General features: G+C 47.9%; 7 protein-coding genes across 7 annotated transcripts; 3 read left to right on the top strand and 4 right to left on the bottom strand.

The window, feature by feature from the left end:
- Positions 1–1,027: 1,027 nt before the first annotated feature.
- ARB_03718 (Rho-associated protein kinase, putative) lies at positions 1,028–1,933 on the bottom strand (the record flags this gene model as incomplete). Its single annotated transcript, XM_003010016.1, has 1 exon — positions 1,028–1,933. The coding sequence occupies one exon, from the start codon at positions 1,931–1,933 to the stop codon at positions 1,028–1,030; it is 906 nt and encodes a 301-aa protein (XP_003010062.1).
- Positions 1,934–2,320: 387 nt separating this feature from the next.
- Positions 2,321–3,062, top strand: ARB_03717 (uncharacterized protein; the record flags this gene model as incomplete). The annotated part of the gene is made up of 2 exons (XM_003010015.1): positions 2,321–2,636; positions 2,719–3,062. 2 exons carry the CDS (start codon positions 2,321–2,323, stop codon positions 3,060–3,062), a joined length of 660 nt encoding a protein of 219 aa, XP_003010061.1.
- A 1,181-nt stretch (positions 3,063–4,243) lies between these two features.
- ARB_03716 (uncharacterized protein) lies at positions 4,244–4,952 on the bottom strand (the record flags this gene model as incomplete). The annotated part of the gene is made up of 2 exons (XM_003010014.1): positions 4,244–4,779; positions 4,901–4,952. 2 exons carry the CDS (start codon positions 4,950–4,952, stop codon positions 4,244–4,246), a joined length of 588 nt encoding a protein of 195 aa, XP_003010060.1.
- A 562-nt stretch (positions 4,953–5,514) lies between these two features.
- On the bottom strand, positions 5,515–8,043 carry ARB_03715 (uncharacterized protein; the record flags this gene model as incomplete). Its single annotated transcript, XM_003010013.1, has 4 exons — positions 5,515–6,374; positions 6,470–6,943; positions 7,055–7,146; positions 7,343–8,043. The coding sequence occupies 4 exons, from the start codon at positions 8,041–8,043 to the stop codon at positions 5,515–5,517; spliced, it is 2,127 nt and encodes a 708-aa protein (XP_003010059.1).
- A 1,311-nt stretch (positions 8,044–9,354) lies between these two features.
- ARB_03714 (uncharacterized protein) lies at positions 9,355–10,992 on the top strand (the record flags this gene model as incomplete). Its single annotated transcript, XM_003010012.1, has 3 exons — positions 9,355–9,555; positions 9,612–10,002; positions 10,097–10,992. 3 exons carry the CDS (start codon positions 9,355–9,357, stop codon positions 10,990–10,992), a joined length of 1,488 nt encoding a protein of 495 aa, XP_003010058.1.
- A 772-nt stretch (positions 10,993–11,764) lies between these two features.
- Positions 11,765–12,241, bottom strand: ARB_03713 (uncharacterized protein; the record flags this gene model as incomplete). The annotated part of the gene is made up of 1 exon (XM_003010011.1): positions 11,765–12,241. The coding sequence occupies one exon, from the start codon at positions 12,239–12,241 to the stop codon at positions 11,765–11,767; it is 477 nt and encodes a 158-aa protein (XP_003010057.1).
- A 456-nt stretch (positions 12,242–12,697) lies between these two features.
- ARB_03712 (GTP binding protein, putative) lies at positions 12,698–14,358 on the top strand (the record flags this gene model as incomplete). Its single annotated transcript, XM_003010010.1, has 4 exons — positions 12,698–12,791; positions 12,845–12,976; positions 13,029–14,212; positions 14,275–14,358. The coding sequence occupies 4 exons, from the start codon at positions 12,698–12,700 to the stop codon at positions 14,356–14,358; spliced, it is 1,494 nt and encodes a 497-aa protein (XP_003010056.1).
- Positions 14,359–14,451: the final 93 nt, after the last annotated feature.

The following is a 14,451-nucleotide window of genomic DNA, read 5'->3' as shown; positions in this document are numbered from 1 at the left end:
CCGTCCATTATTATTCTGGCTTGATGGTTGAAATACGGCACAGGAACTGGCATGTCATTGGCACCGAGCCCGTATTTGAGTTTGTTTTTTTTTTTTTCTTTTCTTTTCTTACTTCAACCACGGCATAATAATGTCGATGACCGAATCCCGCCATAGTTGCCCGTGTGATGCAACCAACCCAACCTAACCCCAGTCGTTAAGTAGGCCAAACCCGAGAGTTAGTTAGCTAGCTGGACCAGACTGCTCTGTAACTACTCCGTATAGGACTTGGTTATGGATATTTTGTTAAAAATTGCGAGGACGTCCAGAAGTTGTTGTTGGAAAAGACGGGGAAAGATGACGTCACGTGGCGGCCCGAGCCTGCCCAGAAGTTTATGTAATGGAACCTTATTACTGGGAGCTACAGAGATCACGTGCAGAAGTTGATGATGTCATCAGCCGCATCGCCTCGGCCATTTTGTCTTTTCAACAACCAACAACGACTTCTCTTTGCAACGGACAATCACACTGGCTTCCTAGGCATACAGCATTATAAACAGGGCAGAGAACACACGCAAGCTGCTCAGACTGCTGAGTCAAGAGGTGAAATGATGACTATAAAACACTTGCTCCATCAGAAAATACAGCTTCAAGAATTGAACGAGACCTAAACCCACAAAATATATAGCTGCAAAACGGCCTTGACACTGCAGACCAAGAGAACTGCCTCCTGACTCCACTATTGTCGTCCTTTTTATTGATTGTATTGATCCTGATAACTTCCTAGGGAGCTTGCTAGCTGGACCAGACAAGCTTGGAATGACGATCCCAAAGTCAAACACAGGCCTAGGAGTCCTGGGGGCGGTTGAGTTTGACGAGCTTAGCTGAAGGATGCTTGTTAGCTCCCCAGCCTTCTGGCAAGGATTGTACCAGTTAGTTTAGACAAGGTCTCCGGCCATTTGCTGTCTGTTTATAACCAGCTAGTTAACTCGCTATGCGATGGTAAAGAGAACAAGCAATCGCTCCGCAGGATATTAGATACTAGGGCTCAGGAGGCGCTCTCCAAGCAAGCACTGATACGGCTGTAGCTCTCCTCGCACATCTTCCGCTTCCCCTTCAGACTCTCGTCGAGGACAGTCTGTTGGACGCGCCGTGCTAGGGCTGCGATGGACTCAAACTTCCCATGCCAGCAGTCGTAAATGATTGCATCGATCGGGTCACTTTCGACATTTAGCTCCGGGAATTTACAGCCTATAAGCCTGTTGACCCTTTCCGCACCGTCTATATCCGCATACAGCTCAGTCCCTCGACTCATGAACCAAAACACAGAGCCCAGAGCAAACTGCTCTGTATCCGGCCCAGCTATCCCATAATCCTCCTTGCGGTGACGAACATATGGCTCAAATCCCACTTCTACGGTCTCTCCAACCTTGAGTGCATAGTCATAGTCGATAAGTCGAATCTGGTCTTGGTCATCAAAGAGGATGTTTCGTGGGTTGATATCTCCGTGTGCATATCCTACTGATTCCAGACAGGCTGCGGCATCACAGAGCTGCTGCATCCATTGTAGCACAGGGTAAGGTTTGTCGGCTTTCCATAGGCGGTCGTAGAGGGTGCCATTTGGAAATAGCTCCATAAATATCACGTCTGGCCCGGTGAACAGGGAGTGGGCTATATGCTTGCATGGCTCTGAAGCAATGAGCTGGAAAACAGACTGCTCGTGGAGCAAGTGTTCCCCGCCTGGGGTGTACGAGATTTTAACGCCGATGTTGTTTGCAATGGATATAAGGACGGAGTGTCCTCCAACTCCGTAGATGGTAGAACCAGCAAACTGGGTCAGGACCCGTTGGATCAAAGGGTTGAGGTTTTCAGGGGTTACTGGTGACGAGGAATGGCGAGTGAGTTGGCCAACAACCTCGCAGAAGTACTCGTACGTGAGATTCAGCCCTGGCATGATGGCTAACTATCTGGCTGGAGAGAATATGTGGACAAGCCCCCAGGACACTCAACAAAGATGATCGGGGTGGAAGTTCTTGGTTCGGAGAGAAAACACACCGGATCGACTGTCAGCGTACAATAGCCATCGATCTGCATTCTTAAGCCACTTAGAGGTGTCACATCTCACGGCCAATGCAAGGTAGCCTGGCTAGGGAACTCAGCGGCTTTGCATGCGCCCTTGTTAGCAGGGGGCTTCTCGGCTCCCTCCCTAGTTAACTAACCACCTCCCCCGCCAACCAAAGGCGACAGAAGGAATGACAGACTACAACATTTGCTTGAATATCGGATATATTAAGGTGTCCTTCGACAGATAATATAAGACCACCAACAGATAGACATCAGGATGAATTATAGAAAACATTTCATTCCTTTAGAGTCTGATCCAGATATATTCACGGATCTGATGCACAAACTCGGGGTCTCAGGGTCTTATGCGTTCGTCGATGTTTGGTCACTAGAAGACACGATAGATATCCCACGGCCTGTCCTTGCGCTTCTTCTCATATTGCCGTCCTGTCCAGAATACGAAAAGTCCCTCGTAACGCACACGGACTGCGATGCTAGCAATAAGGAGGTCATATGGTTTAAGCAAACTATCAATAACGCGTGTGGCCTCTATGGGATCCTTCATGCTGTTTGCAATATACCCGAGATAATTGGTGAGTGATACCTTGTATGGGAGCACTTTTTTTCATTCTGCTCCTATATATATAGCTGTTTTACTTACTACTTTTTGTATAGAAGGAGGCTCTATTCTTCATAGGCTGATTCAACTTCCGCCTTCCGACCGCAATGCCTTTCTAGAAGACTCAAAAGAGGTAGAAGAGCTTTATCAAGAGGCGGCACTCGTTGGTCGCTCCGAAGCTCCACCCGCTGAAAGCGAAGTGGACCATCACTATCTATGTTTTGTCAAATCTTCTGGCCATCTGTATGAACTCGACGGCGATCAGGAAGGACCCATTGACAGAGGGAGCCTGCTGGAGGAAGAGGACCCCCTTTCGGAGGCAGGGATACAGGCTGTTAGAAATTACGTCAATAGCAAAACTGATGGAGCTTTTGCACTACTGGCATTGGTTAAAAGTTGAAAAGAGAGATATACAGCCAAATTTAAAGCAGCGTCAGATAGTGGCTGGACATCTTATCCGGGCCCAGGTCATCCACTGATTGTCCAGCGTTTGTCAGTGCATTCTAATCCAGTCCAGGAAGACATAGAAATTCGCAGAGAATAGTTTTAACTGGGCAAGTAACATCTTATCAGCCAGGAAGTATAAGTACACAGCGCTGGTGTGGACTCTCTATGCTTCTGGCTCAGCTGTTTGTTGTTTAACCAAGGGAGAATAAGGGAAGAGTCTAAGTAAAGAGAGGGTAGAACTATTGATTTTTACCTGGCAAATACACTCTTTCCGAAGTCGAGGGCTTTAGTATATATTAGCCCCTGACTTACAACATGTATCCATGTAGTAAGGTACTATCAAATAAACGATAACTGACCTAACGAACCATTCGCAGTTTCACCGTACAATTTGGTTATACTTAGGCGACTCCATGGGATCTTCCGATTGTTCTTCCTCGTTGCAGGGGTATTTTCTTGTTGCAAGTTCTTTCAAGCAGCAGGAAAGGGACTTCTTGCGGCTTTCCTGGGCTGTCATACATCTTCCCGTACTCAGAGCCAACGGCCTACTGAGGGAGGTTCCAGAATCCTGACGCCGGCGATCTTGGGCTGATGTACAATGACCTGGCTCATTCGGGCATTTGTGGACTGTGAAATTGCGGAATGCTTTAGGTGGGGGAAGTGGAACGGTTTGTATGGCACGGATCACTGAAGCGTTAACGGCTTTGCGCGTGCTATAGATCTGGTCATGTTTTTAACCCTTAGATATTCTCCTTTTCAACCTTGACGGAGGGGATATTCATGGGTATTTTGATGGTTCAACGATGGCGATTGGTGGCCATTGTCTTTGGATTCATTAATGCTTAAACTCAGCAGCATAAACTGAAGGTCAGTCCTCATTCTCTGCAGCTCGACCACTTGCTCTTGATCTTCCCTGTGGTGGTTGGCCCGTAAGCGCACGCTCGCCAACGAAGCAATCCCCGGTCCAACGAGTTTTACAAACAGGGCAGACTTCAGCCTGCTGCAACCTGAAGAAGTTGCGAATGCAGTTCTGATGCAGACGACCCGAACATTGGCTAGTCGAACATCGTTGGCCCTAGTAAAAAAACCCGTAAGCAAGATAGATATTGGATAATAGGGGGAAAAGGCCATATATCATACCACTGTGATAATTTCTTTGCAGGCAAAACATGTCTTAATCTTGTGGTTTTGGCGAGTATCCCCATTCTCGTCTTCCTCTTCATTATAAGTTTCAACCAGCCACCCTCGAAGCTCCATCAATGCTCTGGGTGAGAGACTGTAGTACCCCGCCCGACTCCTCTCCAGCCAGCCTTCCGCTACCAAACGGCTCAGCATGCCTTCGGCTTCCCTCATGCTCAATGGCTGCGCGGTGCCGGTCTGGGGAACTCCCTCCGACTGTCTCCGGTTCAAATTGGCTCCCGTACGGGCAAGTCTAACGGCCTCAATGGACGAGACGACCATGGCTTCGCAGCGTGAGGTGTTGTTGGACTCAAACATGGCATCGAGCAGCCGCTTGACATAGGCGATCTCATCAGCGCTGTAGGTCGTGGCAAGCTGCATCATCGGGTCACTGGTGGTGTTTATGAGGGCGTACACGCGCGATTGCTGTGTCTGGTGAGCAGTGCTGCGTATCTCAAGGTCAAAGGCCGATATGGCTGTGTTGATCGCTGCTATGTAGGTATTCAGGTCCGTCTGGGTGATGTCTCCCGGCAAGATCTCCCTCCCTTCTACCAACCCCTCGCTGTCAGCACTTGTCAACAGGAAAATAGACGATAAGCAGTATGAACTTACCGCTCACAGTAAATATAGCAGCAAGAACTGGTTTTGCCTCCTCCAGGGTCATCGTCGACCGCGACATGAAGGCCTGCAGAAACGCGCGGTGGCTGTGATTATACCCGTCGTCCGCCATCGTAGCTCCGCTCCGCCAGGCAGTTGCTCCTTATTCCCTCCCTTCTTCTGCCTCGGTTTTATGTCTTCGTCTTCTGCCTTTCAACAGCCTCAAAAGGAATCAATTTGTTTGTTCTTTGCTGCGGGTCGGAGATCGTCGTCGCGCATAGTTGATGCTAAATCTGCGTGTAGCTAGTTAAGTTAGGGTTGAGAATAAACAACTAGTTATACGTAAATCCAGGCACCCGCCCTGAGCCTAACTAGCTAGTCGTCGATGCCTACGGAGTACATGAGTTTTAACTAGGTTGAACGCGAGCTGGGAGCAAACATCTGGCATCCTGATAGACGGTAGAAGTAGAATCTTACAGTGATACCGTTGAACGTCTCTCATGGCCTTTCGAGCGCTCGACGCCCCTTTTTAGGTAGGTAACCAAGGCTGTGATACCATCAACTATCAACTATCAACAACACATCTCATACACAACACTGAAGACGAAGAGTAAGTTGACTACGTGATATTAGAGCTTGCTGCGAGCCATATCTGCTGCTAAGCCAAGTCTGCTCACGTCGGCGCTGGGCTCCATGCCGGAGATCATCTCTGCCATAACCTTACCCGTCCCCAGACTGAGCGAGATCCCCCAAGGACCATGCCCGGTGGCCATGAACAGCCCACCTGAAACCCGGTCTGCAGTCCCTGTGATGGAATCCTGCAGACGGGCAACGATCGGTAGCCCAGACTCTATATAAGGGCGGAAGCAGAGGGCCTCTCGAACCACCTCGAGATCGTCGATGTTTTCTCCCTCCAGGCCGTCTTGGGGACGGCCCATCAATATACGAGCTGCCTCTCTCACACGGGCTAATTTGTCCTTTGTCATGAGAGAATGAGCATCAGTGGCTACCTCCGGCAGCGGGATGTCTAGTCCGTTCAGACCTGCAAGGTATATTTCCGCGTTGGTTCTAGAGAATACCTCCGGGCTGAACCCACACGACTGCGGATGGGTGGTGAATACTGCATGACTCTTCCCTCCATAGACCTCTCGCTCCTGACTCAAGGTATGGCGAGGAGAGCGGAACACAAGAGAGTACCCGGAGAGTGACAGGACTGGAATATGCGCCTTGGAGAGCGGGAAGAGTGAGCTGAATGCCCGAGGAGTCCACGGCCCAGCAGCAAAGACAATATTAGTGCATGGAAGGCTGCGTCTTGTGTGAGTCTGGATATCTTCTATTACCACCTTAGATATCACCCCAGACCCTGAATCTTTGGTCGTGGACACAGCTCTGGCCGGGTTGTGGACCTGTACGCCTCGCTCAATGCATCTGGCGAGCATGAATTTGCACAGCCGTAAGGGGTCTCTGCAGCATGTTTCTCGGTTAGATGCTGTGAAAGAACGTGTTATAAAGACAGCTCGGGGCCGATTGGCTTGACTAACACTTGTGCGACAGAGTCCCTGCTGCTAATCCTCTCTACCGTACCGCCTTTCTGTCTTGTCAACCATGCGGGCGATGGATACTCTTCGTTAGCTGTCGATCCGCCATCCCCCTTGTCCTTCGATGCAGCTTCCGCCCGGCTAGCCCCCCGACGGAGCCAGTCATCGCCCCTGGCCGTTTTCTTCCCATCCAAACCCTCGACCTGAAGACTCAATGCAATGCTCGGCATGTATCCCCATCTCGCTGTTCCATCATGCTCAGCGGCGAGCCGCTGATGCAAATCAAACGACAATGCACCCAGCTGTTCTAGTTCTGGAGCATACCAGTCCCGAGCAATGAATCCTGCTGCATAGCCCGATGCGCACGAGAACAGCTCTCCAGATGAGTCCACAATGTGAATTTCTCCTGGATGTTTCTTCTGCACCGCTGGGTCGGAAAGGAAATACGCTATGGAAACGCCAATAATTCCGCCGCCGATTATAACGGTCGACATGTTGCTGTCCCTGGAGGCCGTTGGTGCTGTGGTCTATCTAAGACGGCCACCTACCAAACTGTTTATATATATAGCTTTCTCAACGTCCATGGCCCGCTTCTACAATATTCTATTACCCCACAGCCCTCATGACTCACTTGGCCGAGCCGGATAAAGGGGTGGAGTAGTCAAGGAAAAGTTGGAGAATCTAGCTATGAAAACCTTGAGTGAATATGCTGGATGTTCTGCTCTAGAAGCCTAGCTAGTTTATACCTAGGTTATGCGTGGGCCGCATTTTAGCTCGTCCCTTGGAGCATTCGTCCGAGATGCCTAGGCCCAGACCTGGTTAACCGTCGCTGAACTAAAAAGAAGTTCAAGACATCGGCTCGCCGTCCTTTATATAATGCGCAAACGGATCGTTCCTCCAGTCCACATTGCGCACATACTCCATCCCTTCGCTCACTTGGTTGCTCACCACTGTTCCGTACACTGCATCGAGGAAAGCAAACATCAAGTCGATACCCGCCGACACCCTCGATGACGTCCAGATGTTGCCGTCAGCCACCCATCTTGCTTCGGGTACCCATTTCACGTTCGGGCCGTGCTTCGTGACCCGCTTGTATGCCTGCTTGTTGGTAGTTGCATGTCGTCCATCCAATATACCCGCCTGTGCCAGAAGCTGAGACCCTGTGCAGACAGTCAAGACATACTGCAGACTTGGATAGATTTTCTTGATAAACTCAATTGCTGGCCCAATGTTAGGGCTGTCGGTTCCATAACCGCCGGGGATAATGAGCACGTCAATTGGCGGGGCGTTCTTGAATGTGTGTGTGGGCATGATGGATTCCCCAAACGTAGATCCGAACTTGTTGATCTGTGATGACCGGACTTGGGTTGAAACTGGATCCATTGTTTCGGCGATGATGGACAGATTCAGCTTTCGAGCCAGAGAGAAGAGATTAAGAGCATCAAGGGGGCCAAAGACATCCAGCGACTGGAACTCAGGGAAGAGCAACAGTCCAAAGTTCGATGGAAGACCATCATCGGCAGTTGGCTGGGGCGGATATTGAGAGGTATGGTTAGATAGAGCTTTGACAGCCGTGGCGGATGCTGCCAGGGTCCAGGTGACAGACTTTATGAAGCGCATTTCCAAGGGTCTGTGGTGAATCTCGTGGGCTGATGATTCAAATTGTTATTCAACCTCTTCCTCCCCGGAAGGAATTCAGATTTCCTTTATAGCTCGTTACCGCAAATGAGCACAACGGGTTTTCAGAGGTCTGTTCAATGGAGGGTATCCCAGCAGTCCCTGTTCCACTTCTCACCGCGTCCTACTCCGGTCCACCTGTAAAGGCAAAAGCTGCACAATCCCTTTAGGCTCAGCACTTCAATTGGGCCTGTCCACGCTGAGAATTCGTCGACATAGGCCCGCATCCGTCTTTGTTTCGCGACTTGTCCAACCCCCTTCGCTATCTTCATCAGAAACTCATGGTGGTTCCTGCTCTAGAAGCCCCCTTTACCACCAGGTCCATGCTAGCTAGTGACAAGACTTGTGCCCAATTCCTCGTCAGCTGTATCAGTAGATCATCTCGGAGGGCGGATCGAAACATATCCGTTCTCTTCTTTCCGCATATTTTCCGCATCAACGCCCTCCAAGGGTTGACATCCTTAGATATCGCCCTGTCAATACTGGGCCAGGGCGTCTGCCTAAGGCGCGCCTTTGGGACTGAGCTGAGCTAGCAAATATCTCCAAGGTGCGAAATAGCCTCCTGTGAATTTAACTGCAACGAGCCTACGCTGAAGGGGCGATGCCTTTCCGTTTGGTAGTTTGTAAATAGTGAAGAGCATTGCGTCCAGCCTCTGCACCAATCCTGCACAGTAGTCGATGCCAATTAACTTAGTAGGTAAACAATAACAGCAAGGAATGCTTTGGCATACTTCAGTAGTTGAAGACGTTTAACCAACCGGCCGAACCATCTGAATAGTTATTCGATGCAGGTATGTAAACAATATATCTTGCGTAGTCATATCTACCTTATCGTTTGATTGTCAACTAACTAGTTACTTGGAAACCCCAGAAAAATTTTCGACCCCCCAACTAATATTCCAAATTGTCTAGCTATAACTAGCCATCAACATTCTTAAGTATTCAAGCCTTAATGCCTCTTTAATTGTCCAGCTCCATGTAAGATTTACCGGTTACACGTCACCTTAGCGATGTCGCGAGTCTCCAGCTTCTCGGCCTTGCAAAGAGTCTCCGGCTTCTCTCGAGCATTCTTGTCCATCCGCCAAAGAGGTCATCCCTCTGATGGTATGATTGCACCTCTTTATCACTTATATATATTCGAAGCTAACTTCCGTTTTAGACTGGAACTCATGTGAGAGTCTCTTTTCATTCACGCGTGGCCGTTTTGTCGTAGACGAAGCAGATCAAGTTGCACGGCACTATGTCAAATTCAACATGAATGAACTTGCTCGGATTGCAGCTCAATCGATAGGCGCCAAATTTTGTATTGATATACAAAAATGCCCTGATGGCATGTACAACAAGTGTTATGTCCTAACCATGGACGACGGAAAGGAGGTCATTGCCAAAGTGCCTAACCCTAACGCCGGCCGCCCTCATTTCACTACAGCAAGTGAAGTGGCAACGATGGATTTTGTGAGCTCCTATCTGATTACTGATCTTGCTGTAGATATGACAACTAACCCTGACAGGCCCGTAATGTGCTTGGAACACCGGCTCCAAAGGTGTATACCTGGGATTCTTGCGCAACAAATCCTGTAGGTGTGGAATATATCGTCATGGAGAAAATGCCTGGTATCCAGCTCAGGCAAGTTTGGAGCCACATGAAACTCGTTGAAAAGATGAATCTTTGCCTTGATCTTGCTCGTTATCAATCTGCATGGCTTTCTGTGACATTCTCACGGTTTGGTGGACTTTATTATACCCAGGACGCGCAAGATCTTAACCCAGGGCAAAAAACTCATCTTTACATTGATGAGAAAGGTAAAAAAGTGCAAAATAGTCGTTTTACAATTGGCCCTATTACGAGCAGAGAATGGTTCGACTGTGGAAGGGCTGGGTTGGAGTGTGATCGTGGACCATGTAAGCATGCTTGTTACAATTTGCTAAACAGGCACACCTTTTGTGCTCACAAGTGCTGTAGGGAGGTCTGTTCACGACTACTACAAAGCAATAGGGCATCGGGAAAAGTTGGCTATTTCAACTTTGGGCACTTTGCCAAAACAGACAGTTATGGTATGTGGCCCTGGCCTCTACCAACCAGATAGAAGCAAGAAGCTATCCGCTGTGGACTGGTATTTGCAAATTGTCGATGCCCTCATCCCCGCTGAAAGTGGGAGTATCACGACACCCTGTCTTTGGCATGACGACCTCCACGATGAGAATATATTTGTTGATCCAAGCAACCCGTCCAAAGTTGCCGGGATTATAGATTGGCAATCTGTCAACATTCTCCCACTCCTTGATCACAATCCTGATGCTTCTTTCATTGATTATGATGGCCCAGAGCCAGAAAATCTGGACCGACCTGAACTTGACAATATCGATGATCTGTCAGAATCAGAAAAAGTAGAGGCGGTACGGAAATTCCACCAGAAGGCTCTATTCATTGCCTCACGAAAGATTATGTTGAAAAAGGTTCCTAAGGCGTATGATGCGATTGAGTATCAACGAACAGAGAGTTATGATCTACTTGTTCTAGCACGCCGCTTGCTCGAGTTTGGTGAAGCTCATTTCCATGCACTCGTAGTAGAATTGCGTGAGGCATGGGCGGGACTTCCGGCAAACAATACCAACATGAACCATACCAAAGCTTTTCCCATTACACTTACTAAGGATCAAATAGCTGAGATCCGAATTGATTGTCAGAATGCGATTCGTGGAATGCAGATTATGAATGATTTCAAAGTCCGACTTGGTCCACTCTGGCCGGACAAGGATGCAGTAGGCCATGAGCAGTACAACGCGACAAAGGATGCCCTCCGAGTACTGAGAGAAGAAATAATACAGGAATTTGGAAAGTCTGAAGCAGATAAGATTGGAATAAAACATCAATGGCCTTTTGATGGTTAGTAGGCTCCTCCTTAGCTACCTTCTCCCTCGGCTTCTCTTTAGGCCCATTTCACTAGAAGCCTCTCTTAAAATTCCTCTTATCTCTACCACAATAATGCTATAAGATAGTAAGGAGGCTATAAAAGAGAGGGCCATAGAGGACTAGTGAGCTAAGGAAGCGCCTACAGGGAAGAGCTGGCGCATGCAGGCCTAGGGCAGAAGCAGAGCATGGGCCAAGGGGGTTAGAGAGAGTAGCTTAGTAGTTAAGTACAGCCTTTCTTATCATCCAATAATGTCTCTAAATCCACTTAGCAATAAGATAATATGACTAGGATGCTACCTCTGTGTGTTGAAATTCAAAATTCATACTATATAACAAACTTGATAGATCTAACGAGTACTTTCCAATCAAAATTGTCCATGATATAATGACTATCTCTGCAGCCAATCAAGGGCCTCTCCTTTCTGGTCCAGCGGTTTGACACGATATTAGTTATAGTCGTGGTACCTAAGCGTTGTACCGCATTTCATCAGAGAAAACTCGGTCATAGTAACGGAACCACCCCTTATCAACGGGACAAGGGGAAGGAGTTCCTCCTGGAGTTAAGAATCGATGGCCAAGAAGCTGGTATAGATTGTTCGACGGGAGTGGCTGTTGCTGCGGGAAATGGGACCCGATATCGGGATAAATATAGTTGTAGCGCACTAGCTGCGCGATAGCTTGGGTACTAGGGATCGAATATATATTAGATATAGCACTGTCAATTATAAGTACGGGTTGAGACAATAAGCCTTACACGAAGTCACGGCACCCGTAGTATTTTTCATCCACAGTGCAGAAATAGAAATGATGGAGGTGGTTGTCGGTGATGGCTCTGATTATGTGTCCAAGAGTGATGCGCTGCTTAAGAGTAATGACGGCAGTGCATAAAGAGCTGAAAGAAGTGCCATCATACTGCACGGGTTCCACAAGCATAATACCAGGCTTGTGAGAGTTACCTCCTCCCGACGTTTCACTTGAAAGGTCGTAGTTCACACTCATCGAAATTCGGACACCATGAAAGCCGTGTACAGGGGCCTTGAAGTCAAGCTTGAGAATAGCGTGGTTCTTAAGCTTTGCAATCTCCTCCGGGGTCCTATCGATGATGCTCATTTTCAGGAACTCCATATAGAATGTTCCGATCTCAGCACTGAAGAGAGCTTGGGGAATAACACCGGGTCCGTAGTCAGTAACGTTGAAACCATCCTCTGGAATGGTGCTGGGGTCCATAGTGGTAAGGGAAATAACCAGGGAAAAATTTAAGTGTTCGCGAGTTTTCACTTTGGCTGGCAAAAAAGAATAGTTTTTGGTAATAGATGTAGCGATTAGGACTGGGGAGATGGTGATATTTATATCCAAGTACAGACACCATCCCGGGCTCAGTGATCATATTCCCACATGAGATTCACAGCCAATAAAGTCCAGGCGCTTAGAATACACCCTACTAGTCTTGATCAAACCATCGGATAGCTTCTATCACTGTCTGCCAAGTGACTGTGATGCATGGATCTGTAGGGTATCAAGGGCATATGCAGCCCCAAAAAGTAACGGTTTTCTCTGCCACCAAACAGTGGGCTCTGCTTGTCATGCGCGGACACGGGTAAATATCTAGCACTGCCCCTTTTTCCCAACAGTTCAAGGCTAACGTTGCCAATCACAGACGAAAATAGAGCGAGAGTGCTAGAGATGAATTATACCCTACCAATAATACAATGGATCACTCATTTAAGTTTAGTTCATGTTGCTATACCCGTTATCTACAATATTTGCATCGACTATGGTAAGTGAGTTACTTTCTAATTTCTTCTTATTTCCCAGCTAACAATGTTTTAGTCCCTGCACAAGCCCAAGTCGCCCAAAATGGAATTTCAATTGTTCTGTTAAAACTTCTAGAAACCGGGAAACTGAAGGGCAGCGCGTTATTAGGAGTCACTTACGAGCTCCTGGAAATGGCGAGTGAGCAAAGTATGTCACGCCTTATGTCCTATATGTCAAGACTCATGACTGATCACACTAGGCCAATCTATCGATACCACTCCCGATGACTTGCTGCCTCTTATAATACATGCTGTATCGAGCTCCGAATCTCACGGAGAGGGTTACGGTTGCTTATTGAACGCTCTTAATGGATACCTTCAGAAGGGTAAGTTCCAGCAGCTCAGCATTATAAATGGACATGTTGAAGAGCTCCTTTCAATCTTTCTGGATACCTTTAAAGGTGAAGATTCGATTATGGGACCCCTGCGGCTCAAACTCAATCATTCTCTGGCCGATATCTCTGCTCTTGCCGCATATCCAAAATATTACCCTTTGCGCTGCTCGGTGACTGAGACCCTGATATCATGGCTAAGCAGTGAAAAGGATGACCTCAAGATATGTGGCTGCATCATCCTTGGTAACGTTGCTCGAGACGATGAAGTCTGCAAATCAATGTTACATGATTTTAAGGTTCACTTGCCGCTGATTTCTATGCTACAGCGTGAGGACTCGAAGGCGACTGTCCTTCATTGTTCTCTAGGGTTTTTGAAAAATTTAGCTATAGCTGGAGACAACCGTGAATGCCTTGGAGAGGCTGGTGTTATCAAAGCTGTCTCTCGACTCTGGGCAATCGACACATTGCCTCATGCACAGCTTATGGCAGCAAGCCTGACTCGTCAAACAATATTAACGTCAGTCACCAATATAACCCGGTTGTTGGAACCGATTTCCTCGGACTCGGACTCACCTGCCAGCCGCCGTACTTATCTTTCTCTGCTCCTTGCTTTGTTTGGCAAGACAGACTCTTCCCCTATCAAGACAGAGATTGGACGTACTATAGCAGCTATTTGTCGTACGCTCATGCGACTCAAGGAAAATTCTGAACTACCACCTGGGACTGAGGAGTTGGTTACTCGGTTATTTGAATTACATAAGGATGTTGCACGCCCTATTGGTATTATGATAACTCAAACGGAGTGGCCCATTGTTCAGAGCGAAGGTTGGTTTGCTCTTGCTTTAATAGCATCTCATCCGGCCGGCTCTCAGGCTGTAATCGATTGCCTTGAGAGCATGTGTGTTATCCAAAGTCTATGCGATACCATACGCACCCCGATTTCACGCCCAGAACCCGGAGAACCAGCCAAGGATAAGACAGATCGCTTGAAAAAGACGAAGGATAGGGAAAATGCCCTGTTCTTACTTCATGGCTTAATGAGGAATAATGTGAGTTTTTTCTTTCCCTTCCCTGATTGTCACTCATGGCTGAGCTAATTATACCTGGATAGGCTGCATCTGAACTTCCGGAGTCTCTTCGTGACATGTTTGAGGACCTGCTGCGTGAGGCAGGTCATGAACCTCCGAAATCATGATATAATTAATGCTTTAATAGTTTTGGAAAGCTCCTGATTTGATGCAGCTTTACGATATTATGTTACCGTACACTTCATTTAATATTCGTCAAG

The sequence above is a fragment of the Trichophyton benhamiae genome (assembly GCF_000151125.1).
Source record: "Trichophyton benhamiae CBS 112371 chromosome Unknown contig00057.0, whole genome shotgun sequence".
Taxonomy (NCBI): domain Eukaryota; kingdom Fungi; phylum Ascomycota; class Eurotiomycetes; order Onygenales; family Arthrodermataceae; genus Trichophyton; species Trichophyton benhamiae.
Note: the sequence above shows the minus strand (reverse complement) of the source record. Positions and strands in the feature narration are given on the sequence as shown.